The 21783-nt window shown below is 32.4% G+C and overlaps 1 protein-coding gene across 1 annotated transcript; it reads right to left on the reverse strand.

Moving 5' to 3' along the window:
• Positions 1-13303: 13303 nt before the first annotated feature.
• Positions 13304-15188, reverse strand: LOC140694012 (heat shock transcription factor, Y-linked-like). Its single transcript, XM_072957505.1, has 2 exons — positions 14584-15188; positions 13304-14110 (listed from the first exon to the last, which is right to left on the reverse strand). The coding sequence occupies exons 1-2, from the start codon at positions 15106-15108 to the stop codon at positions 13415-13417; spliced, it is 1221 nt and encodes a 406-aa protein (XP_072813606.1). The 5' UTR covers positions 15109-15188; the 3' UTR covers positions 13304-13414.
• Between the last annotated feature and the right edge of the window lie 6595 nt (positions 15189-21783).

Raw genomic sequence — 21783 nt, forward strand, 5'->3', positions numbered from 1 at the left:
AACACCCCTTGAACAAAATGCCTGGATGCCTTCACTAAAACCTCTTTCCCCCCAACTGTTTAAAAAAGTGAAGGAGGAAGGAAAATTCCCAAAGTTATTCTATGAGGCCACCATTACACTGATAACAAAACAAGTCAAAAACACTTAAAAAAATGAAAATGAAAATCCAATATCCTTGATGAATATACATTCAAAAATCCTCGAAAAACATCAACAGATGAATCCAGCAATACTAAGAAATGATTATACACGATGATCGGTTGGATTCCTTTCCAGAGTCACAAGGATAGTTCAACATGCACAAGTCAAACATCGTGACACATATCTAATAAAGGAAGGACAAAATTCACAAGACAATGTCAATACACAAAAAAAAGCATTTGACAAAATTCAACATACATTCATCATCAGAACTCTCATGAAAGTGAGTACAATGGGAACATCTCTCAACATAATAAAGGCCATTTATAACAATCTATAATACACAGTGGAAAGGCTGAAAGCCTTCTGGTTCAATTCGGGAACAAGAAAAGGATTCCTACTCTCAGCACTTGTGTTTAATAGTAATAGAAGAAAGGAAAAGGAAAAGAAAAAGAAATAAAAGAAATGCCAAATGGAAAGGAAGAGTCAAAATTCACACCAGTTCTGATGGCATAACAATCTACATAAAGAGTCCTAAGGGCTCCATGCTGACTATTATGAACAATAAATAATTTCATCAAGGGAGCAGGGTACAAGATTAATGTAAAGAAGTCTCTTGCACTTCTACACGTTAATCATGAGATACCATAAAATGGATGATGAAAGCAATAATATTTAAAACCCCATAAACCCGAATATCTTGGAATAAATGTAACCACATATATGAAAGATATAAACACTGAAAATAATAAAACATTGACAAAGAAATTAAAAATGATTCAAAGAAATGGAAAGACGTCTTGTGCTCTTGGATTGAAAGAGTTAATATTGTCAACATGGCCGTAATACACAAAGAAACCTACAGATATATTGCAATTCCTGTTACGAAGCTGTAGTATTCTCCACAGAACAAGAAAATAAATAACTCTAAGTTTATATGAAACCATAAAAATTGTCAAAATGACTTTGAGAAAAAACAACAAATCTAGAGGTATAACCCTCCCAGAAACCTTACTATACTACAAATCTAAAGTAATAAAAACAACATGGCATTGGCCGAGATATAATCAATAAAAACAGATAGAGAGCCTAGAAAAATTCCACACACCTCTGAGAAATGAATCTATGATAAAAGAGGCAAGAGTACACAATGGATAAAAGACAGTCTCGTCAATGGATGGTGTTTTGGAAGCTGGACATCTACATGTAAAACAGTGAAATGACAGCATTCTTTGACATCATATACATAAATAAACTCCAAGTATACTAAGGACCTAAATGTAAGACCTGATACTATAAAACAGCTAGAAGGGAATATTGGTGATACTCTATTGGATATATATCAAAGGAATATTTTCTTATTTCAGTCTCCTAAGGCAAAAGAAACAAAAGCATAAATCAGTAAGTGGGACCTAAACAAACTTGAAAATTTCTGCACAGCTTAGGACACAATAAATGAAATAAAAACACTGCCTGTGTAATTGGAGAACATATTTGCAAACAATGCAAGTGACCAGGGGTTAATAGATGTAGGTTAATAGATGTAACATGGATTTAGTTTACACAACGTAAGGTAAAAAACAAAAAACAATCAAAAACAAGAGAAGAATACCTGAGTTAATATTTTTCAAATGGAAACTTACAGATGAGTAACAGGCAAGTGACAAAATTGCCCAACATTACTAATTATTAGATAATTGCAAATCAAAACCACAATGAGGTATCACTTAAAACTGGTCAAATGGCTATTATCAAAAAGTCTACAAATAGAAAATGTTGGAAACGATGTGGAGGTAACAAATCTCTTGTATTCTCTTGGTAGGAATGTAAATTGTTGGAACTTGTATGGAAAACAGTATTCAGATTTGTTTAAAAACTAAAAAGTTAACTATCATAAGACCCAGTAATAACTCTCCTAAAAGAAATCTGGGGAAAAAACCTAAATTGAGAAGAAACAATGTTTACAACAGCACTGTTTATAATATGCAAATCAGGGAAGCAATCCAAGTGTCCAGAGTAGACTATGGACTTAAGAATATATGATGTTTCTATAAATATACAATGGAATATTACTCAGCCATAAAAAAGTATAACACATTGCTATTTCAGCATCATGGATGGACCTCCTAAATATTGTGCTTAGTAAAGTAACTTAGACAAAGACAAAAGTATATAATATAATTTATATGTGGAATCTAAATTATAACAAATATCTATATACATCTATCTATAGCTATCTATTGATAGGTGACAGGTAAATAGATAGATAGGAGGATAATACTTGATAGATTGCTACATAGATAGATAGATAGATAGATAGATAGATAGATAGATAGATAGAAAGATAGATAGATATTGACATGATGGAATTGTAAAGGGTTTAGATAGACAAGACTTAAGAGACTCAAAGATATGGGAAAAAGTTTATGTTTACCAAAGAGAAGGGAAAGAGATTTTAATGGTAGAACATTGACAGATAGAAAATAGTATACATAAAGGAGATTAGCAACATTGATAGTCTGTATAGATCATGGAATTATACACAATAGCTTAAAATAATTGTGTGTTACAATCATTGTAATAATTCATAATGCATTATAGTCTACAAAGTGGTTATAATAACTATGCTGTACATCTGAAACTACACAATATAGTAAATCTACTCTACTTCAAATAAAAATAAAACAGCTCAGGTATAATTTAGTCCTTTTTCCGCTGATAGCAGCTACCTTTATTATTGTTTTATTTTTATTCTTTACCTTTGATGGTTACTGACTCAAATTATTTCTTTTACTGTTGTAAACACTTTACCAGTTGGAGGTATCTATATTTATTGTCCCTGATTTCGTATTTTTCCCCCTTTAAACCAAATAGCATAGTAGCATTTAAAAACACACCCAAAGAAACTGTTGAAACTTTCTCGGGGTATCTCCTTAGATTTTTGGGCAATGTTTTGCATATATTTGCCATTTTATATTTCTTTGAAGATTTCTATTCTACACCTCTTATTAGGTGTATCGGTTTTGTTTTTTTATCACATTCAGGTTATGTTTGTCTGGTAAATTCTTTATTTTCACTTTATAAATAAGTGATAACTGTTTAAGTATTATTGGGTGAGTTAGTTCTTATTTCAGTTGTTTGAAAATGTAATTTTATTTACCCTTGGCCTATGTTTTCTGCTCAGAAATCTTCTCATAGCTTAATGGGGGATACTTTGTAGATTTTCATAACTTTTTTTGGCTGCCTTTACAATATTTTCTCTGTCATTGACTTGCCATTTTGCATATGATTTATCTTGAAGGAGGTCCCTTTGTCTTAATGTTATTCATGTTTTGTTGTCTCACGGACTTGAATATCAGTTCCTTACACAGGTTCAGGAAGTTATCAACTATTACTTCTTTATATACACCATCAGCTGCCTTCTAATTTTCTTCTCCCTCCAGGATTCCACTCTAATGTGCACTTCCTGAGGAAGTCTGATGGCTACTTTTGAATATCCTCACTTTTTAATATCTTGTATCTCTGCACTCTCATATCATTTCTAGTTTTGCATTGGTGAGATTGCTAATCTCTCTTCCACAAAGACAGTCTACTTCCAACGCTTTCTGTTGCATTCTTCACTTCATTTATTAAGTTCTCCTGGCCCTCAAACAATGTTTGGCTATTTTATAGTTTCATTTTCTTTGGTAATGTATTTCTTATCATCATTTAATTTATTCTTGAGCTCACTAAACTACATTCTTAGTATTGTTTTTTGTATTGAGTTTCTGAATGACACCTATTTGGATTCTCTATTAGTTATATGGCAATATACCATGACTTAAGTTTGTTTGCTGCATGGTTCACATTGTGTGTGTGTGTCTGTGCGCAGGTGCATGTGCATGTGTCTGTGTCTGTGTGGGTGTATGTGTCTGTGTATCTGTTTGTGTGCGTGCCCTATAATGTAACTGTGATTGGTCATGGTCTTGTAAATGATTTCTCTGATGACACTTAATAACAGATTGGGAGTTGGAGTCCTTGCTTTTGTTTTCTGGTAGTTTGCAATATTGCACAATTTTTGGTTTTACTTTTCTGAGCTACCTCTGATAATATTTCAAAATGGCACTTTCCAGTCGCTACTGTCTGGATAACAGATGTGCTTTCACTGTCACTTCTTAGACTTCTCTGGTAATTAATGCCACTGTTGTCACTGGGACAGTGACAACATATCTCAAGGGATATGATATCCCTTGAGACTCAGTGTACACATTGGGGAAAGGTGTAAAGACAGGTGGGTATTTGGAAGCAGGCAAGGGCCTTTGTATTGTCCAGTGTTGCAAGGTATCTTGTCTCCACCACTGTGAAAGGGGAGTAGGGATATTGTCATGAATGTCTGAGTGTCTGAAGGATGGAATTTCTGTCTCTATTGTTGCTCACTCCTAGTTACATGTGACCATGAGTATTAGTGCATTGGGGGCTGAAGCTGTGTGAACCACTGAGACCCTGTTTCTACTGGGTTCTCTGAACGTGTGGACTCAGATATCCTATTCAGCAGGCCTTGGTTGCAGACACCAAATCTGCTCTTCCCTCACTTCTGCCACCTTTGCGTGTTTTATTCCACCAAACTTCACCTGTTCACTTGAGTTCTGAAGTATTGTTTTGTGTTGTAGTTATTTTTGTTGAGATGTGAACGTTTTACTGACTGTAGATATAAGGGGAGAGACAAAAATAGTTTAAACTTATGTCACTTTTAAAGGTATATACTTTTTCAATTAAAAGCTTAAATTCTACATAGGACATTGTGAAAGCTGTAAAGAAAGTGAACAAATCATCTCCCCTAAAATCATAGTACTACAAAATATTTCGATATTCCTGGGTTCTTTTTTTCAATGTTTTTCCCACCTACATGCATATTTTACTATAATATATCCTTATAATCTCTTTAAAATCAATTAAATTATTAAAATATTTCTCTGCACTGTAAATATAGCACTGTTGGTTCTCTAATTTATTACTAGTAGCTTTCACATTTCTACCTTCTCCATCCTTCTTCCCTGTCCACACAGGAAAACACTACTTGGTACAGTACACATATATATGTGATTCTGTTCCTTTTTTTTATGATTATTTCTCTTATATCTTTATTTTCCTCATTTAAGTGACAACATAGAGTGTTTTCCTCTGTATGATTTATTTTCTTGTGTGCAGCACTCTCTGGGTCCAGTCACATTGTTCCAAATAGCAGAAGTTTATTTTTTAATATGACAATGACTAAGTATTTATTCTTTTATCTATATCTCACATCTACTTCAGCCAAACATCTGCTGATGGGCAGTTGAATTGTGCATCTATCCTTGGCTATTATAAATGTTAATGTTTAAAACATTTGGGGTAATATATCCTTTAATGTGAATGTTTTCATTTTTTTGAGATTTATAACAATAACTGGAATTGCTGTAACATATACTGCTTGTATTTATAGTTTTCTGAGCACTGACCACACTATTATAATAGTGGATGCATCAATTTATATTTCCACAAACAGTGTACCTGGGTTCCCTTTTATCGACATTCTTATTAATTTTTGTCAATGGAAGACTTTTTTAAATAGCCATTTTGGTTGCTGTGAGTTTATATTTCATTCTGGTTTTGATTTATGATTTCCTAATGAATAGCAAAGTTATGTTTCTTCATACGTGCAAGAAAATCATTCACATGTCAGTTTTTGAAAAGTTTCAATGAAGATCTTTCTACTGTTTTTAAGTTTGGGCCTTTGTTTTTTAACTATTGAGTCTAATATGCTATATATATATTATGTAGATTAATATCTTGTTGGTTTCATTGTCTGAAACTCTTCCTTCTATCTGTGTGTTGTCATAATTCTTGCTGAACGTTTCCTTTGCTATGCAAAAGATTTTACACTTCACACTTATACAAGAAGTGGAATCCCTGTATCACATAATACATCTATTATTTCCTCAGTAAAATTAAAAACTGTTATTGTTTGTTTTCCTTATTTTTTTCACTAAGGAGATAGATCAAAAGTAAATATTGATATGATTTATCTCAAAGGCGGTTCTGCTCCTGTTGGTCAGAAATTGTATATTTTCAGGTTTTACATGTAGGAAATTAATCAATTTTTATCTTATTATGTATAATATGGAAGGAAGTGCTCTTACATCTTCATTTTACTTGTACTGTCCAGTGATCCCAGAACTACTTGTTGAAGAGACTGCCTTTTTCCATTGTATACTCTTGCCTCCTTCATTGTAGACTAACTGACCATATGAGTGTGGGTTTATTTTAGGACTTTTTATTTTGTTCCATTAATCTATGTGAATCTTTTAGTGATATATTTTGATGTTTTGGTTACTCTAACTTTGAAGTATATTCTTAAGTCAGGGAGGATAATACCCACAGCTTTGTTCATTTACTGAAGATAATTTTAGAAAATTTGGGTCTTTCACAATTTTGTATAAATTTTATTATATTTCTCCTTGTTTTGTGAAGAAACACATTGATTCTGTGAGAATAGAAATTTTCTAAAAGGAAAAACCTGAGAAAAATTTTAAAGTGTGGTGGATAAATCATAGAATATTAAACAACCAATGGATTGTTGCATAAATCAAAGTAAAAATACATAAAGAATTATGATAAGAAAAACAAAGTCCATGGGGGTATAGCAAAAGCAGTATTAATAGGGATGCTTATAGCAAAATAATCCCACTTATACAAATAAGAAACATCTCTCTTTTATAACATAATCTTATATACAAAAGAAGAAGAAAAATAATAAACAAACGATAGTATGTGGAAAGACAACTGAAAGGTCAGAACATAAATAAATAAAATAAAGATTAATAATAGAAACATCTAGTCAAACTACATAATGGCTTTTGAAAGATAAATATAGCTGATAAACTTTAACGAGACTCATGAGCAAAAAAGTGAGTACAGATAAAAAAGCTCCAAAATAAATGAGAAGTTACAGCTTATAAAAAATAACACAAATCATCATAAAATTATACAACAAAACATATGCCATTAAAAATGTCCCTAGAAGAAGTGGACAATTACTTAGAAAGACCTAATCTCCAGGATGGAATGAGTAATAGAAAATGTTAACAGATTATCACTAATGGAATTGAATAAGTAATTAAACAAAATCTCCCAAGATACAAAATTCCAGGCCTAGACAGCCTCACAGGTGAATTCTGCCAAACATTTAGAGAAGAGCTATCACCTATTCTTCTCAGAGAATTCCAATAATTTGCAGAGGAAGGAAGGCTTCCTACCCCACATTTCTATATCACACTACTACTAAAACAGGAACAAATATCTCATAAAATTACAGGTTAAATACTACCGATAAGCATAGATGCAAAAATCATCAATAAATTGTTAGCAAAGAAAACAAAATATTAAAAGGATTATACAGTATGATTAAGTCCCTTTTATGCAAGGGATGCAAAATTGATTCAATACCCAGAAATTAATCAATATGATACACCAAACTAACAAACTGAAAAATAAAAATTATATGGTCACCTCAAAAGTGTCATAAAATGTTTTGACAAATTCATTATCTATTTATGATTAAATTTCTCCTCAAATTGGGCATGAGGAAACATACCTCAAAACAGTAAAGTCATATATGACAAGAACTCAGCTAACATGACACTCACTGATTAAAAGCTGAAAGCATCTCCTGTAAGAGAAGGAAGAAGAAAAATAATGCTCACTCTTACCACTGTTATTCAATATAGTATTGGAAATTCTAGCCATATCTATCCATAATACAAGTAAATAAATTATAGTTATTTCAAAAAAAGGAGTAAAATTATCTGTTTGCAGATGAAATACGTTAAACAGAAATCATAAAGAAGACGCCATAAGACTACTAGGGCTTATGAATGCGTCTGGTAAAATTTCAGAATGTAAAATTAACATACAGAAATCTTGCATTTCTACACACTAACAACAAACTAACAGATAGAGGAAGTGAGGTAACTGTCTCACTTACAGTTGCATTAAAGAAAATCAAGAAATGTATCCATCCAAGGAGTTAAATATCCTGTAATAAGAAAACTATAAATATTTGTAACAGAAATTGAAGATAATGCAAATAGATGAATGGATATACTGTGTTCATATATTAGGAAAAAATATTGTTTAAATGACAGTACTAGCCAAGAAAATACACAAATTAAATTCAGTGCCTATCAAAATACAAAGTGCATTTTCAGACACTTACAAAAAAGAATTCTTAAATTTTCATGTAAACACAAAAGAGTTGAAATCACTAAAAAAGAAAAGAAAAGAAAAGAAAACAAACAAACTAAAAACACAAACAAGTTTGACAAAAACAAATAGAAAGTATCACTGTGCCTGATTTTAAACTCTAATACAAAGCTACAGTAATGAATATGGTAGTGGCACAGAACAAACAGAATAATGGAACACAACATAATGCCTAAAAATGAAATCAGACAGTTATGCTCCTTTAGCCCATTACAAATAAATTAATATACAGTGGTGGAAAGGTAATCAACAGGCACATGAAATTGGTCAACATCACTAATCATCAGAAAAATACAAGTCCAAAACACAATTAGATTTTATGTCAGTCCTGTCAGAATGAATATGATCAAAACTATTACAAATATAAATGTTGGTGAGGATGTAAGAAAAAGAACCCTGATGCGCTGATTGAATGAATGTAAATTTGTGCTGCCACTGTGGAAAACAGTATGGAGTTTTATATAAAATTAAAAATGAAATGTGATCCAACATTTCTATATCTGGATACTTATTCCAATAAAATAAAAACACTAAGCAGAAAAGATAAATTCAACCATATACTCACTGCGGCATTATTTACAATAGCCAGGATATAGAAGCAAATTAATTGCTCATCAATATATGATGGACAAAGAAAATGTCTGTTTATAGTATATATATCTAACCATCTATTAACTGAAGATTTATCTATATTTGAATATATATATGCATACACACTATATATATATTATGCACACTATATATATATATATGTATGCACACACACACATAAAATTTCAATGGGTTATTACTCAGCTCTAAAAAGTATAAGTTCTTGTCATTTGCAAAAAATGGGTAGACCAAGAGGGTAATATGCTAAGTGAAATTAGTCACACAGATAATGACAAATGCTAAATTATTTTTCTCATATTTTGATTTTAAAACAAATTAACATAACAAAACAGAAAAGGAGTAATATACATAGAAAGATACAGGTTGTTTAAAAGAAGGAGGGAAATGTAGTGAAGAAAAAGAAATAGTTCAGAAAAATTAAGAGAGAATATTTTCCAGTTGCAATTTAAATGAGTCAGGAACAAGAAATGTACTGTATGGGGAATAGTCAATAACTATGAAATATCTTTAAATAGCAACATATCATAAATAAATTTATTCTTGTTATCAGTTTGAAATGTATTAAAATTTGCAAACATTATGTAATGTAAGAGAAACTAACACAGTGTTATACATTAAAGCACACTTCAAAAACAAACAAATATACTTATAGAAAAAAACAGATTTGTAGTTAACAGAGGCAGGGGTTGGGAAAGAAGAATTAGATTAAACACTCGAAAGATACAAACTTCCAGCCGTTAAAAAACGTGTTCTAGGGATGCTACATTTTAACATGATAAATACAATTAATACTGCTTTTTGTTATATATGAATGTTGTTAAGAGGGTAGACGCTAAGATTTCTCAACACAACTAAAAACAAATTGTATTTCTTTAATATTATATCTAAATGAGATAATGAATTCTCCGTAAAATTGCTATATTTACTTCATGATACATGTGACTCAAATATCTACCCTTTGCACCTAAACTTACACAATGTCTTATGTCAATTATCTCTCAATAAAAGCAGAAGGAAAAATGGAAAAACAATGATCATTGTTTCCCATGACATTTCTCATTACTGTTTTTGAAGCAAGTAATCGTGAGTCATGATAGAGTTATCCTAGATAAAGATGCAAATATATAAGTGATTCTAATAAATTATCCATAAAGATACTAATATAACTAGTGTTTTACCATGCCTTAAACTTTCTTCATGATAACAGACCGCTGATTTTGTAGGCATCAAAATTTCACTCTGTGAATTCATCTGAGATTAGGGAATGGATAAAAAATGTAACCAAGGCTGCTTTTCTTTGAGTGTTAATATTCACTGTCTCAGACCAAAGGTCTCATCTCCCCAACAGCATCAGTAAGTAAGGAACATGCTAGGTTGCAAAAAATCTCAGCATGGTAAAACCTCAGAACTCCTACAGTTCTTAACTGTTTTGCAATTGGAATGCAATAATGACAAAGACTTGATTTTGGAAAACAATATGGTGTTTTCCCATGGTTGCATTAAGGGACGTGAGGATAATCCCTGAGATCCACAGGAATTATCCTCGCTCAAGTGCTGGCAAAGAACTATAAAGTTTCTGCATTATTAGGACTGAGGACTGCTTTCAAAATAATGACTATGCTCACTGTATTCCAGGTAGTCCAACGAAATAAAGGTTATTGCTATTTGTAGTTGAACGGGAATACATCAGCAGTTCAGTCTCTATAAATTAGTCAATGGGTGTTCAAAGCCAAAATATGTTGTGTCAACAATGAGAATTAAAAGAGAAAAAAACTTGGACATAAGCTTAAATTAAAAAGGAGACACAATCCTGTGCTGGGCTCTGGGGATTGGAGACTGTATATGCCTCAGTCCAATTCAAGGGTTCAGTGGCTTGACCCTAGCATCAGCTCGGGATTCAATGAAAAGATAACAATTAGCATACTGGGAGAAATATAATATTCCTCTCCCTGATCGGAAGAAAATCTGGTGGCTCAATGAAACTCTTAATTCACAGAGATCCTGCCAGATGCAGAATAATAATTCACTGATGACTCAACTAAGACAAACTTCGTTACTGCTTAAAAATGCATCTTCACACACACACACGCAGTGGAAGACAGATTTGTTGTATTTAGTGGGAAGAATTCAGTGGACAAAGCTCAGAGAATAGTTTTCAAAGCACCAGGCAACTTTTGTTCATTTGCCAATATTCTAGTTTTCCCAGGTAGAAAACTAGAGATGGAGAAACAAACGATATAATTCTTTAGGATTTCTAATTTTGAAATTAAAGTGTAGCTTTTGACTTATCACTATAGAGTCTTGTTATGATGATTATGGTAAGACCCACTGTCTGATAAGGGAGCTGGAAACTAGCTGCTGAACCAGCCCTTCTGAACCCCAGAATGATAATGTAAGCTACAACATAGCCACCATCAGAGTTGAGCTGACAAACTTGAACGGTTGATGTTTCTGTTATAGGAACAATCACTGCTGTCCAGACATAGATCTTCTGTTGCAAGTGGGCTCTTTCCTTCTCTCGGTAAAAGTCATATTGGTGGGAAGTTGCTAGAGCTTACCCTGGCCCGTTTGCCCATTCTCCAGATTATCAAAGGCTTTCTTCACAAATGGTGACACATTTTCTGGACTCAACTTTGCCTTTCCAGTCTTATCAGATGACACTGGCTGCATCATTGTGAGCAGAAGCCTTAGGCTCCCTGAACTTGCCTACAATTTTTTCCAGAATTTCAGCTCATTTCACATTCTGAAATTGCTTCACCATTTATTTTAAATTAATGGGAAAGAGTCAAAGTCTTCCATTAATATTATATATTTCCTAATATCTGCAGAAATTTGGTATTCTTGCAGTTAGACAAATATTTAATTCTACCACCCTCACCTCTTTTTTGTCCACACAGTTCAGATTGCAATTCAGTTACTGAATACGACCACCCCAACCAAGGGGCTAGTACCTCGCAGATACTTCCTGTGTGAAGGTTAGCAAGGGCACAAGTTATGTGGGGTGAATAAACCTACACTAAATGTTTGCAATGGCATTGTCAATTGTGGATAAAGCTCTGATTCTAAGAAGTCAATTAATTAGAAATAAGTATAGTTATTGGTATGGGGAAGAGAATCAGCTATATTGGGGTGGGTGGGTGATGAAGAGACAGGAAAAAATCCAGCAAATGAGAATGGAATGCTTTAGGTCTCTGGAGGCATGAATTAAGAAGAAAATAATACTTTGTCTCCTGTACCTATCTCCAATTACAGTCTTGAGTGACTAGCCTTGGGCTACGAAAAGAGCTAGTTTGTGGTGAAGAATAAAGACCATAATGAAACTGTTTGTAAACCATGAAAGTTTTGTTGTTTCAAGAAAGTAGATTTTGCTTAAAGTTAACATGTATTTTTCATTCACTAAATACTAAAATGCATCCTGTGGCATGAGCTGTGCTTACTGTGCTGGTATCCAAGTTAGACAAGGAAAGGGGGATAGACAGAAAATATCTAGAGGAGGTGATTTCTGTACTGAGACTGGGGAAATCTAAATAGGTAAAAGGAGGACATTCTAAGTCTAAGGATAAGCTGGAGCAATAGTTGTGAGTTTGGATTTAATATGGTTGATAAGCATTTGCCTGGATGTATCTCCAGAAACAGTGAAACATAAAGATATGCCAAATTAGTCAGATGCCAGATCGATAATGAAATGACTAAACCAAGATGAGTTTGTGGGCTTAGATTTGGAAAAGTATTAAGTGCAACCCTGAAGATGTAAGCTTGTGTTTGGCTGGAACATAAAAGTAACTTAAAATATTCACTCTAAAAATATAGTGCAGACTCTTGAGTGGAGAAAAATAAAGCAACATTTGGAATGCTTAGAAAACAGCACAAGGAAGACCATAGATAAAAATCCTTGTTAAATTTTACCACATGCTGAATGTACCATCTGAGACTATATCATGTGACTTTTATTATACCAGAGATGACATAATAAAGACCATGATCCCTGGGCCGGTTCCTGCATTTTCATCCTGTTCCAACATATCCTAACTTAACACAATTAATACTTTTCAGGATGAACCAGAAACCACTAAGTACTTTTCCCTCTCTCCATGTTTTAGTCTTTTTCCAAATTCTTCCATTTTCTCTTCTTCCTCACAGAAATTATTTAAATTTACACTCATGTTGTTCCATCAAATGATCATATCAAACAAATATCTCTTTTTTCTTTAAATGGTAACTTAGTATCACTTTTAACTCATCTCTATTTAAAAAAATAAGGATAATAAAGTACAATTCTATGTTTATTGTTCAAATAAGAAAATTGCAGATATTTGTCAAAATTTACAAACATCAATTTTAATCTTTGTTATCATGCATAACCTGGTAGTCCTCTGGTAGTTCAGTTGTAATTAGGATGACGTTCATAAACTGAAGATGTCTGATGAGTTGGCCTTGAAATAGAAGTAGCTGATGTATCAGCTATCACTGGCACTGGAAACCGTGGGTTACTCACAGGTTGAAGTTTACAAAAACGACCTTCATTGGCAGATATGTTGTGATATCTATTTGGAAAATAAGAAGGCTCCACCATCAGTCCAAAATAATTGCTCTGTAAGGGGGACAAAATGCTGTATTGAGAAGTAGAAGTTGTAGTTGTAATGAAAGAGTTCACAACACGGCCATTTGCTTCAGTGTAGCTGCTTTGAGAGTGCCCGTGGACAGTGGTCAACTGATTTAAAATAGCTAGTTGTTCCACTGCAATATTTTCTGGTGGTCTAACTGACGTTGATGATGGAGGAGAAAAATCACCTCTGAGCGGGGTAGTTTTATCACAAATTATGTGGCCAATAGAGGGCTTTCTTATTAGAGGCATGTTTAAATCTGCAGAAGGTAAAAATGCACTTTCTCCACTAGTGTCAGCCACAAAATCAGAATTATTTTTACCAACATTACTTCCTCCTTTAAAGTGCTTCTTGTTGAAATCTCGAGCCAATAAAGACACCAGAGAGGCATTTTTAATCCCAACTCTTCTTTTTATTCTCACTAAAAGCTGAGGACAGCCTCGTTTAAAATTTGGATTATGGTAGAACTGCAGCTACAACCAAAGGAGAAAGGTTTTAGTAATAATTTAAACCAAAATACATAACTACAATAAGCCTTAAGTTTAAAACCTCAGATTTCATGTTTAGTATGCAAAGATAATATCATCAAAATATGAACATTGCTGACGATATTTGGAAGTTCCTTATTTGGAAAATACACATGTAAATAGTATAGTCATCAAATTAAAGAATTTAGTGTTTGCAGTAACGGTGAATGCCACTTTTGAAAAGCAGCTTTCATACCTTCACTTAGATTTCTGATAAGATTCATAGCTGCTAGCAAACTTTCTCATAGTCTTGAAGAGTTAAGTCACTGTCCTCATTTTTAGAAAAAATAAAGAATTTTAGCATTTGTAGTTTTATACTATTTTCAAAATCTAGCTTTACATTTATATTACCATAGATTGATGTACAAAATAAAATTTTATACATAAGTTACCAAGTCATAACTAAAATTTGTGTATACCTTGCTTAAAACAGAGGCTTCTCTTTCTTCTGCCAGAAAGTCAACTAGACAAGCAGATCTTTGAAATTTCTGCCGCACTTTACTAAACCCATAAAGGTTAAGCTGTCTAACTAAACTTTTCATACTTCCAGTTTCAAATATTCTGAAAGGGGCCTTTCTTTCCAAAACTTCCTTCTTAAAGACATCTTCATCAATAACTATGGAAGTTCCATTATCATCCCACCAGATGGATTTAAATTGGTCACTCCCAGCCATTTTCCAGAGTTTTCTTGGAAATGTCAGAGAACGAAAATCATTATCTTCATCTGGTTCCAAGACACAATGTGTGTAACATGGTCTTTTTATCAAGGATTTTTCAGACAAAGTCTGAAAAGCATTTTCTTCAATCATACACCTCAAGTCCAAGTCCCCAGAGAATGTTTGATCACACGATAGAGATCTACCGGGGTTTCCTGAATCAGTTGGTCCATCTTTAGGAGGCACATCTTGAATTTCTGAAGAAATATGTGCCATCTCAAATAACATTTCCTACAGCTACTTTTCTAATCTGCATGATTTTGAGCAGTGCAGCTTCAAATGCTGCTTAAGCAGGCCTGCACAGTTAAACTGATTGGCCATCAACATGGTTCTCAACCTGAGTGGCTGTGACATCACAAAAAGACTGGTCTCTTAGCAACCCAAGTGTAACAATCAGCCAGTGTTTCCTTCTCATTAATCCAGTTAAAATGAAATATATAGGATATTTATTTTTATACTGTGATGTGCAAATATTTTCCCGAGAATATCTTTTTAAACAATTTAACTTTGGGGTGTATGAGATAAAAACAATCTCATTCCTTTTGTACCCAAATTTATACAACATTGGTGAACAGAGTATAAATATGCACAAAGTAAATAAAATAATTTTAAAATATTGGAATTTAAAGTGAAATTTGGGTAAAATTTTTACAGAATGGTTATAACAATTTCATTATCATTTGTAATTAAAGTGAATCAAAATTTGATTTGTAAACGGAAGTAGTTATTTCTCTGTGTACTTTACAATAAGTAGCTCTATATTCAAAACATCAGCAGAATAAATATCAGTTTATTTGTTATGTTTATAAATAAATGTTAAATATTTATGAATTAAAATTAAATTAAAATAATCAATCAAATTTAAGAAATTCCAAAGGGAGGAATTTTGTTTAAATTTTATTTCAGTGCTATAAGTAAAAAAATGTAATTTAATATTCTACTTTACAATTACACAAGAGAAAAATCTGATTGTACACTTACAAATGTTTATTTTTGCCATTCTTTCACTCAGAGGTTTTTAAGTCCCTAGAAGGAATAATTTTTCTTGTCATTTTTAATCCATACTCTTGTGGCTTCTGTTAAGTGTTCCAAAATGATGTTGATAAATAAAGTTATGCATAAGGTCCTGGGTTCAATAAGCAGTGACTCCATTAAGGGGCAAACAAACAAACAATCAAAAAACAAAAAAGTAACATTATATGTGGGTTAGTGTGGAAAAGACAAGGTAATGCATTTTAGGAAGCCATATGTTTTCCAGTCCTGAAACAGTTGGCATTGTTAGTATAATATGGCATTTTAAGGCAAGTGTTTGTTCACTAATTGCAAATAATAGCTATGCTCTGTATCAGTAAACTGTAGTAAGTCCAGTTCTACCAAAACTTATATTATTTATTTAGAAATAAATTCCATTAAACATAAGCCAAATTCAAAATGATTGATAAAATTTTAAAATAAATAAATGTACACTCAAGCTACAATGTAAATTTTTCCTTCAGTATGTGTATATTCCATTCTAAATAAATATTATCAACCTGAATTCATTGCATATTATAAGAATTATAAACTATAGTTAATTATGTTTTAGCCCTGATTCATAAGTATTATTTAACATACACAAATCAATAAATGTGATACCATCCCTTAAAAAACAGAGAATTCAAAGGTAACAATCTCAAAAAAATGTAGGAAAATTATTGACAGAACTGATCTTAACTTTTGTATACAAAAAATTCTTAACAAATTCTCTCTAGATAGAATATAACTGAAGATAAAAATAGCCATATATGAAAAGCCCATGACTTTCATCAAGTTCAATATTAACATACAGGAATGTTTTCCTCTGGTACAGTAATACGAAAAAGTAGCTCATCCTCACAAGTCCTAAATTACACTACAAGAAGTCCTAGCCAGAAAAACTAGTCAGGAAACATTAAAAAAGACATCCAACTTGTAAACAAGCAGTACTATTTTTACAGATGACGTAATTACACATAGATGGAAAACTCCATAGACTCCTCCAGTGACTGTTAGAAATTGTCAACAAACTTAATAAACTTGCAGAATACAAAATCAATATACAAATATCTGTTGCATTTTTATATACTAACAACAAATTATCAGAAAGAGTAATTAGGAAAACTATTGTGTGTAAACTTATACCAAAAAGAATAAAATAGGAATAAAATAGATAAGTGAAATTAAAGATCTAAACATAGATCTATAAATTAAAGGTGCAAGAAATATAAGTAAACCAAATAAATAGAAAGATATTCTGTGCTCATAGATTGTATACAATGTGAGGAAATACTATAATCTATCTTTCGCATATTCAATCTCCCCAGCACTACTTATTGAGGAGAATGTCTTTGCTTCATTTTATACTCTTGCTTCCTTTTTCATGGGTAAGTTGATCATAGGTGTGAGGGATTATATCTGGTTGCGCTATTCTCTTCTATTGATTGGTGTCTGTTTTTGATCCAATATCATGTTTTTTAAATTACTAAATCTTTAAAGGACTCTTTAACATCAGATTATTTTACACTATTAGATTTAATACTACTTTTCAAGATTATTTTGGCAAGTCATGATCTTTATGGTTACATATAAATTTTGAAAGTATTTGTTCTATTTAATGGAAAAATCTCATGGGTATTTTGACATGAATCACACTAAATGTAGATTGCCTTGTGTAGTATGTTTGTTTCAACCACATAGTTTCACATCATTAACATAAGAGATCTTTTCATTTCTTGGGAACAGATTTAATTACATTCATCAATGTCTTCTATTTTTTAATGCATAGGTTTTCATCTTATTTGTTACCTTGATTTTAGGTATTCTTTACATATGTAAATAATTATATATATTACATTTGTATACTGGTTCCCTACACAAATATAACAGGCAGAAGGCAGTGGCAAGATATATTCAAAGTCTTGAATGAAAGAAAGCTGTAATCTAAGATAATTTATCAAGCAAGTCTATTTTTTAGAATACAAGGAGAGATAAATAACTTCTATAAAAGTGAATACTTAAAGAATTTAGCAACAGAAATGAAATAATGAAAGATCTAGTCTAAAGAAAAAAAACAGAAATCTATAGAAAGTGGAAAGAAATAATTAGAAAGACAATAGCTGCCATGACATAAAATAGAATATACATGATGTTGTAAACAGGACATCATAATTTTTAAGGGTCAGAGAGCGAAACAGGACAATACAGAGTATTTTCTTCTTGTTTCTCTTCTCTGTAGGAGGGGTTAGAGTTTGTATTCCTATCAGTCAAAATAAACAGATATATTAACGGGTCAATACACATACAAAAGACGGTAACCAGAAGTCAAAAGCTTACAATGAATTAATAAAGCCAAAAAGAAACCAAGATAATAAAGAAAAGTTATATAGCCACAAAAAGAAAAAGAAATGAACAAAAAGGAAATACAAAATCAACTGGGAAATGAAGTTCAATATGGAAATAAACAGCAATCTATCAATAATTATCAAAACTGTTAATAGACTAAGTGCTTCAATCAAAAGATATTTATTGTCAGATGGGATATTATAACAAGACCCTACATTATGAAGCATACAAGGGACCCACTTTAGTAAGAGGAAAACACATCAATTGAAATTCAGAAGATGGAAAAATATATTCCATGCAAATGGACATGACAAGAAAGCAGGACTATGAGTACTGACTTCACACAAAATAGACTTTACATGAAAGGCCATAGAGAAAGATAAACAAGGACATGATATAATAATTAAAGGAGCAATACAAAATGAGGGTATTATACTCATTAAGATATATGCACTCAATATATGAGCACCTAAATAAGTAAAGCAAATACTAATAGATGAAAAGGGAGAAATCAGACGGAACACAATCACAGTAGGACACTCTAACTCCCCATTACCATGACTAGACAAGCTTTCAGACAGAATATAAATAATAGAACAAAGATACTAAAATATACGATGAAATAATTGGAGTTGGTTGATATTTTCAAAACACTACTTCTCCCCAAAGCAGAATATACATTCTTTTCTAGTGCACACGGAACATTTTCGAGGAAAGATTATGTACTCAGGTACAGAAGAGGCCTCAACAAACTTAAGAAGATAAAAATTTTTTCAAGCATCTTTTCTGAGTATAATACCATGAAAGTAGAAATAAATCACAGAAAAACAGGGAGAAAAAATTACGGCATGTAGATTAAACAACATGGTACTAAAACAAGTAGGGGAGTTGAAGAAGTAAAATAATAAATAAAAAATATATCGAGATATATGACAAAACCCTATGCAAAGTTTATGTAATACAGATAAAGCAGGCTTTAGAGGGAAGTTCATAGTGACAAGGCCCTCCTCAAAGAAGAGCAATTTCAAATAAATAATCTAACGTTCTATAAACACTAATCATGAAAGAAGAGCAAACAAAACAAAAAGTCAGCAGAAAGAGGGAAATATTTAAGGTCATGGAAGGAAGAATTGAATTAGAGTTTAGAAAATAGAAAAAATCAAACTATTTTTTGAAATAGTAAACAAAATTGACAAAACTCTGGACAGACTCATCAACAAGAATAGAGAGAGTACACAAATAACATAAGAAATGACAATGGAGAAAATACAAAGAGTACAACAAATTTGCAAAATATCATAAAGGAATACCATGAGCAACTATATGGAAACAAACTGGAAAAAAAGGAAGAAATTCAGAAGTTTCTGGAAACATTCAGCCAACCATTTTTGCATTAAGAAAATATTGACCATTTGAACAGAGAGATCACCAGAAATGGAATACAATTATCAATAAAATAAAAAATCGCTGCAAACAAAATTCAGACCCTAATAGCTTCACTGGGGAATTTGACCAATCATTCAAAGAAAAATCCATGCCACCCTTCCTCAAACTTTTCCAAAAGCTTGATATGGAGAGAGTACTCCCAATCTCACACCATAGGGCCAACATCAAACTGATACCAAAACCAGAAAAAGACACTACACCAAAGACAACAATAGGCCAATATCATTGATAAACATAGATATAAAATTCTTTATGAAATTATTAACAAAGAGTATCCAACAGCATGTAAAAAAAGATTACACACCATGGACAAGTTAGGTTCATACCAGGAACACAAGGATGGTTGAACAGATGCAAATCAATCAATCAGTTGTGATACACCATATCAACAAAGCAGGACAAAAAACCACATGATCATCTCAGTAGATACAGAAAAAGCATTTCATAATATTTAACACCTATTTGCAATAAAAGTTCTTATCACAGTGGGCATAGAGGGGCCATATCTCAACATTATGAAAGCTATTTATGACCAACATATAGCCAGCAAAAATCTCAATGGTGAAAAACTGAAACCCTTCCCAAAAATCCTGAGACAAGACAAGGTTGCCCATTCTCACAATTTCAATTCAATATAGTCTCAGAAGTCCTAGCCACAAAGATCAGGCAAGAAAAAGAAATAAAATGATTCAGACTGGAAAAGAAGAGGTAAATTTGCCACGATACGCAGACATGACACTATATAGAGAAAACTGTAAAAGCTTCACTAATTAGTACTTAGGCTAAAAAAGGAACTGGGCAAGGTACCCAGAGTAATGTACAGAAACTAATAGCATTTCTTTACACTACCATTCAATCAACAGGAAAACAAATATAGAAACAACCGCTTTTATAACTGCACCCAAAACTACTAAATGCTTAAGAATAAATCTAACCAAGGAGGTGAATATCTTATACAGGGACAACTAGAAAACATTGATTGAGGAAATAAAAAAAATTTGAAGAATTGAAAAGATACCCAATGGACATGTAACGGAAGAAACAAAATTGTTAAAATGGCCATACTGCCCAAGGCAATCAACAGACTTATTGTGATTTCCTATCGAATTATGAAAACATTTCTTTTTAGGACTGAACCAAATGATCCTAAGACTTACACAGAGTACTAAAAAATCCATAATTTCCAAAGCAATATTCAAAATAAAGTAAGAGGCTGGAGGAATAAACCACCAGGTCTCCATACACTTTTGCAGAGATACAATAATCAAAATGACAAGATATTGGTACAGAAAGAGGCATATGGAAAAATGGAACAGAATACAGGGCCTAGGAATAAATCTACAGACGTATGTTGAATGAATCATTGACAGAGTAGCCAAGAATATTACAGAGAAAAGACCATCTCTTCACCAAATGCTGTTGGGAAAACTGGATAGCAGCATACAGAGCAATGGAGTTAGAACACTCCTTCATTGCATACACAAGAATAAACACAAAATGGCTTGAAGACTTCAATGTACGGGAAGACACAGTAAATCTCCTAGAAGAAAACAAAGGCAAAACACTCTGAGGTAAATCTCAGCAATGATCTCCTAGAACAGCATACCCAGGTAATGGATGTAAGTGCAAAATTAATAAATGGAACCTAATTAAACATAAGTTTTTGGACAGCAAAGGAGATCATAAACAAAGCAAACTGACAACCTACAGGACTAAAGAAAACATTTAGAATTGATGCAACTGACAAAGTCTTAATTTCCAAAATATAAAGACTTTATACAACCTAATAATAATAATAAAAAACAAGAAACCCAATCTGAAAATCGGCAGAAGCCCTAAACAAGCAATTCTCAAATAGAAACATACAAATGCCACACAGATATATGAAAAAAAAATTCTCACTATCATTATTATAGAAAGGCAATTTAAAACTATGATGAAGTATCACCTCACAATAGTCACAATGGCCATCATTCAAAAATCCACAAACAATAAATACTGGGGAAGCTGTGGAGAATGTGAACCGTCATACAGTGATAGAAGGAATGTAGTTTGGTGCAGTCATTGTGGAATACAGGATGGGGATTCCTCAAAACA

Source organism: Vicugna pacos, unplaced genomic scaffold, assembly GCF_048564905.1.
Source record: "Vicugna pacos unplaced genomic scaffold, VicPac4 scaffold_20, whole genome shotgun sequence".
Lineage (NCBI taxonomy): Eukaryota > Metazoa > Chordata > Mammalia > Artiodactyla > Camelidae > Vicugna > Vicugna pacos.

Excerpts from the sequence above, each read along its gene's own strand:
- LOC140694012 (XM_072957505.1), bottom strand. The coding sequence starts at position 15,108 with ATGTTATTTGAGATGGCACATATTTCTTCAGAAATTCAAGATGTGCCT. Across the intron at positions 14,111-14,583 it reads AAGCCTCTGTTTTAAGCAAG|CTGCAGTTCTACCATAATCC; the intron begins GTATACACAAAT and ends CTTTGGTTGTAG.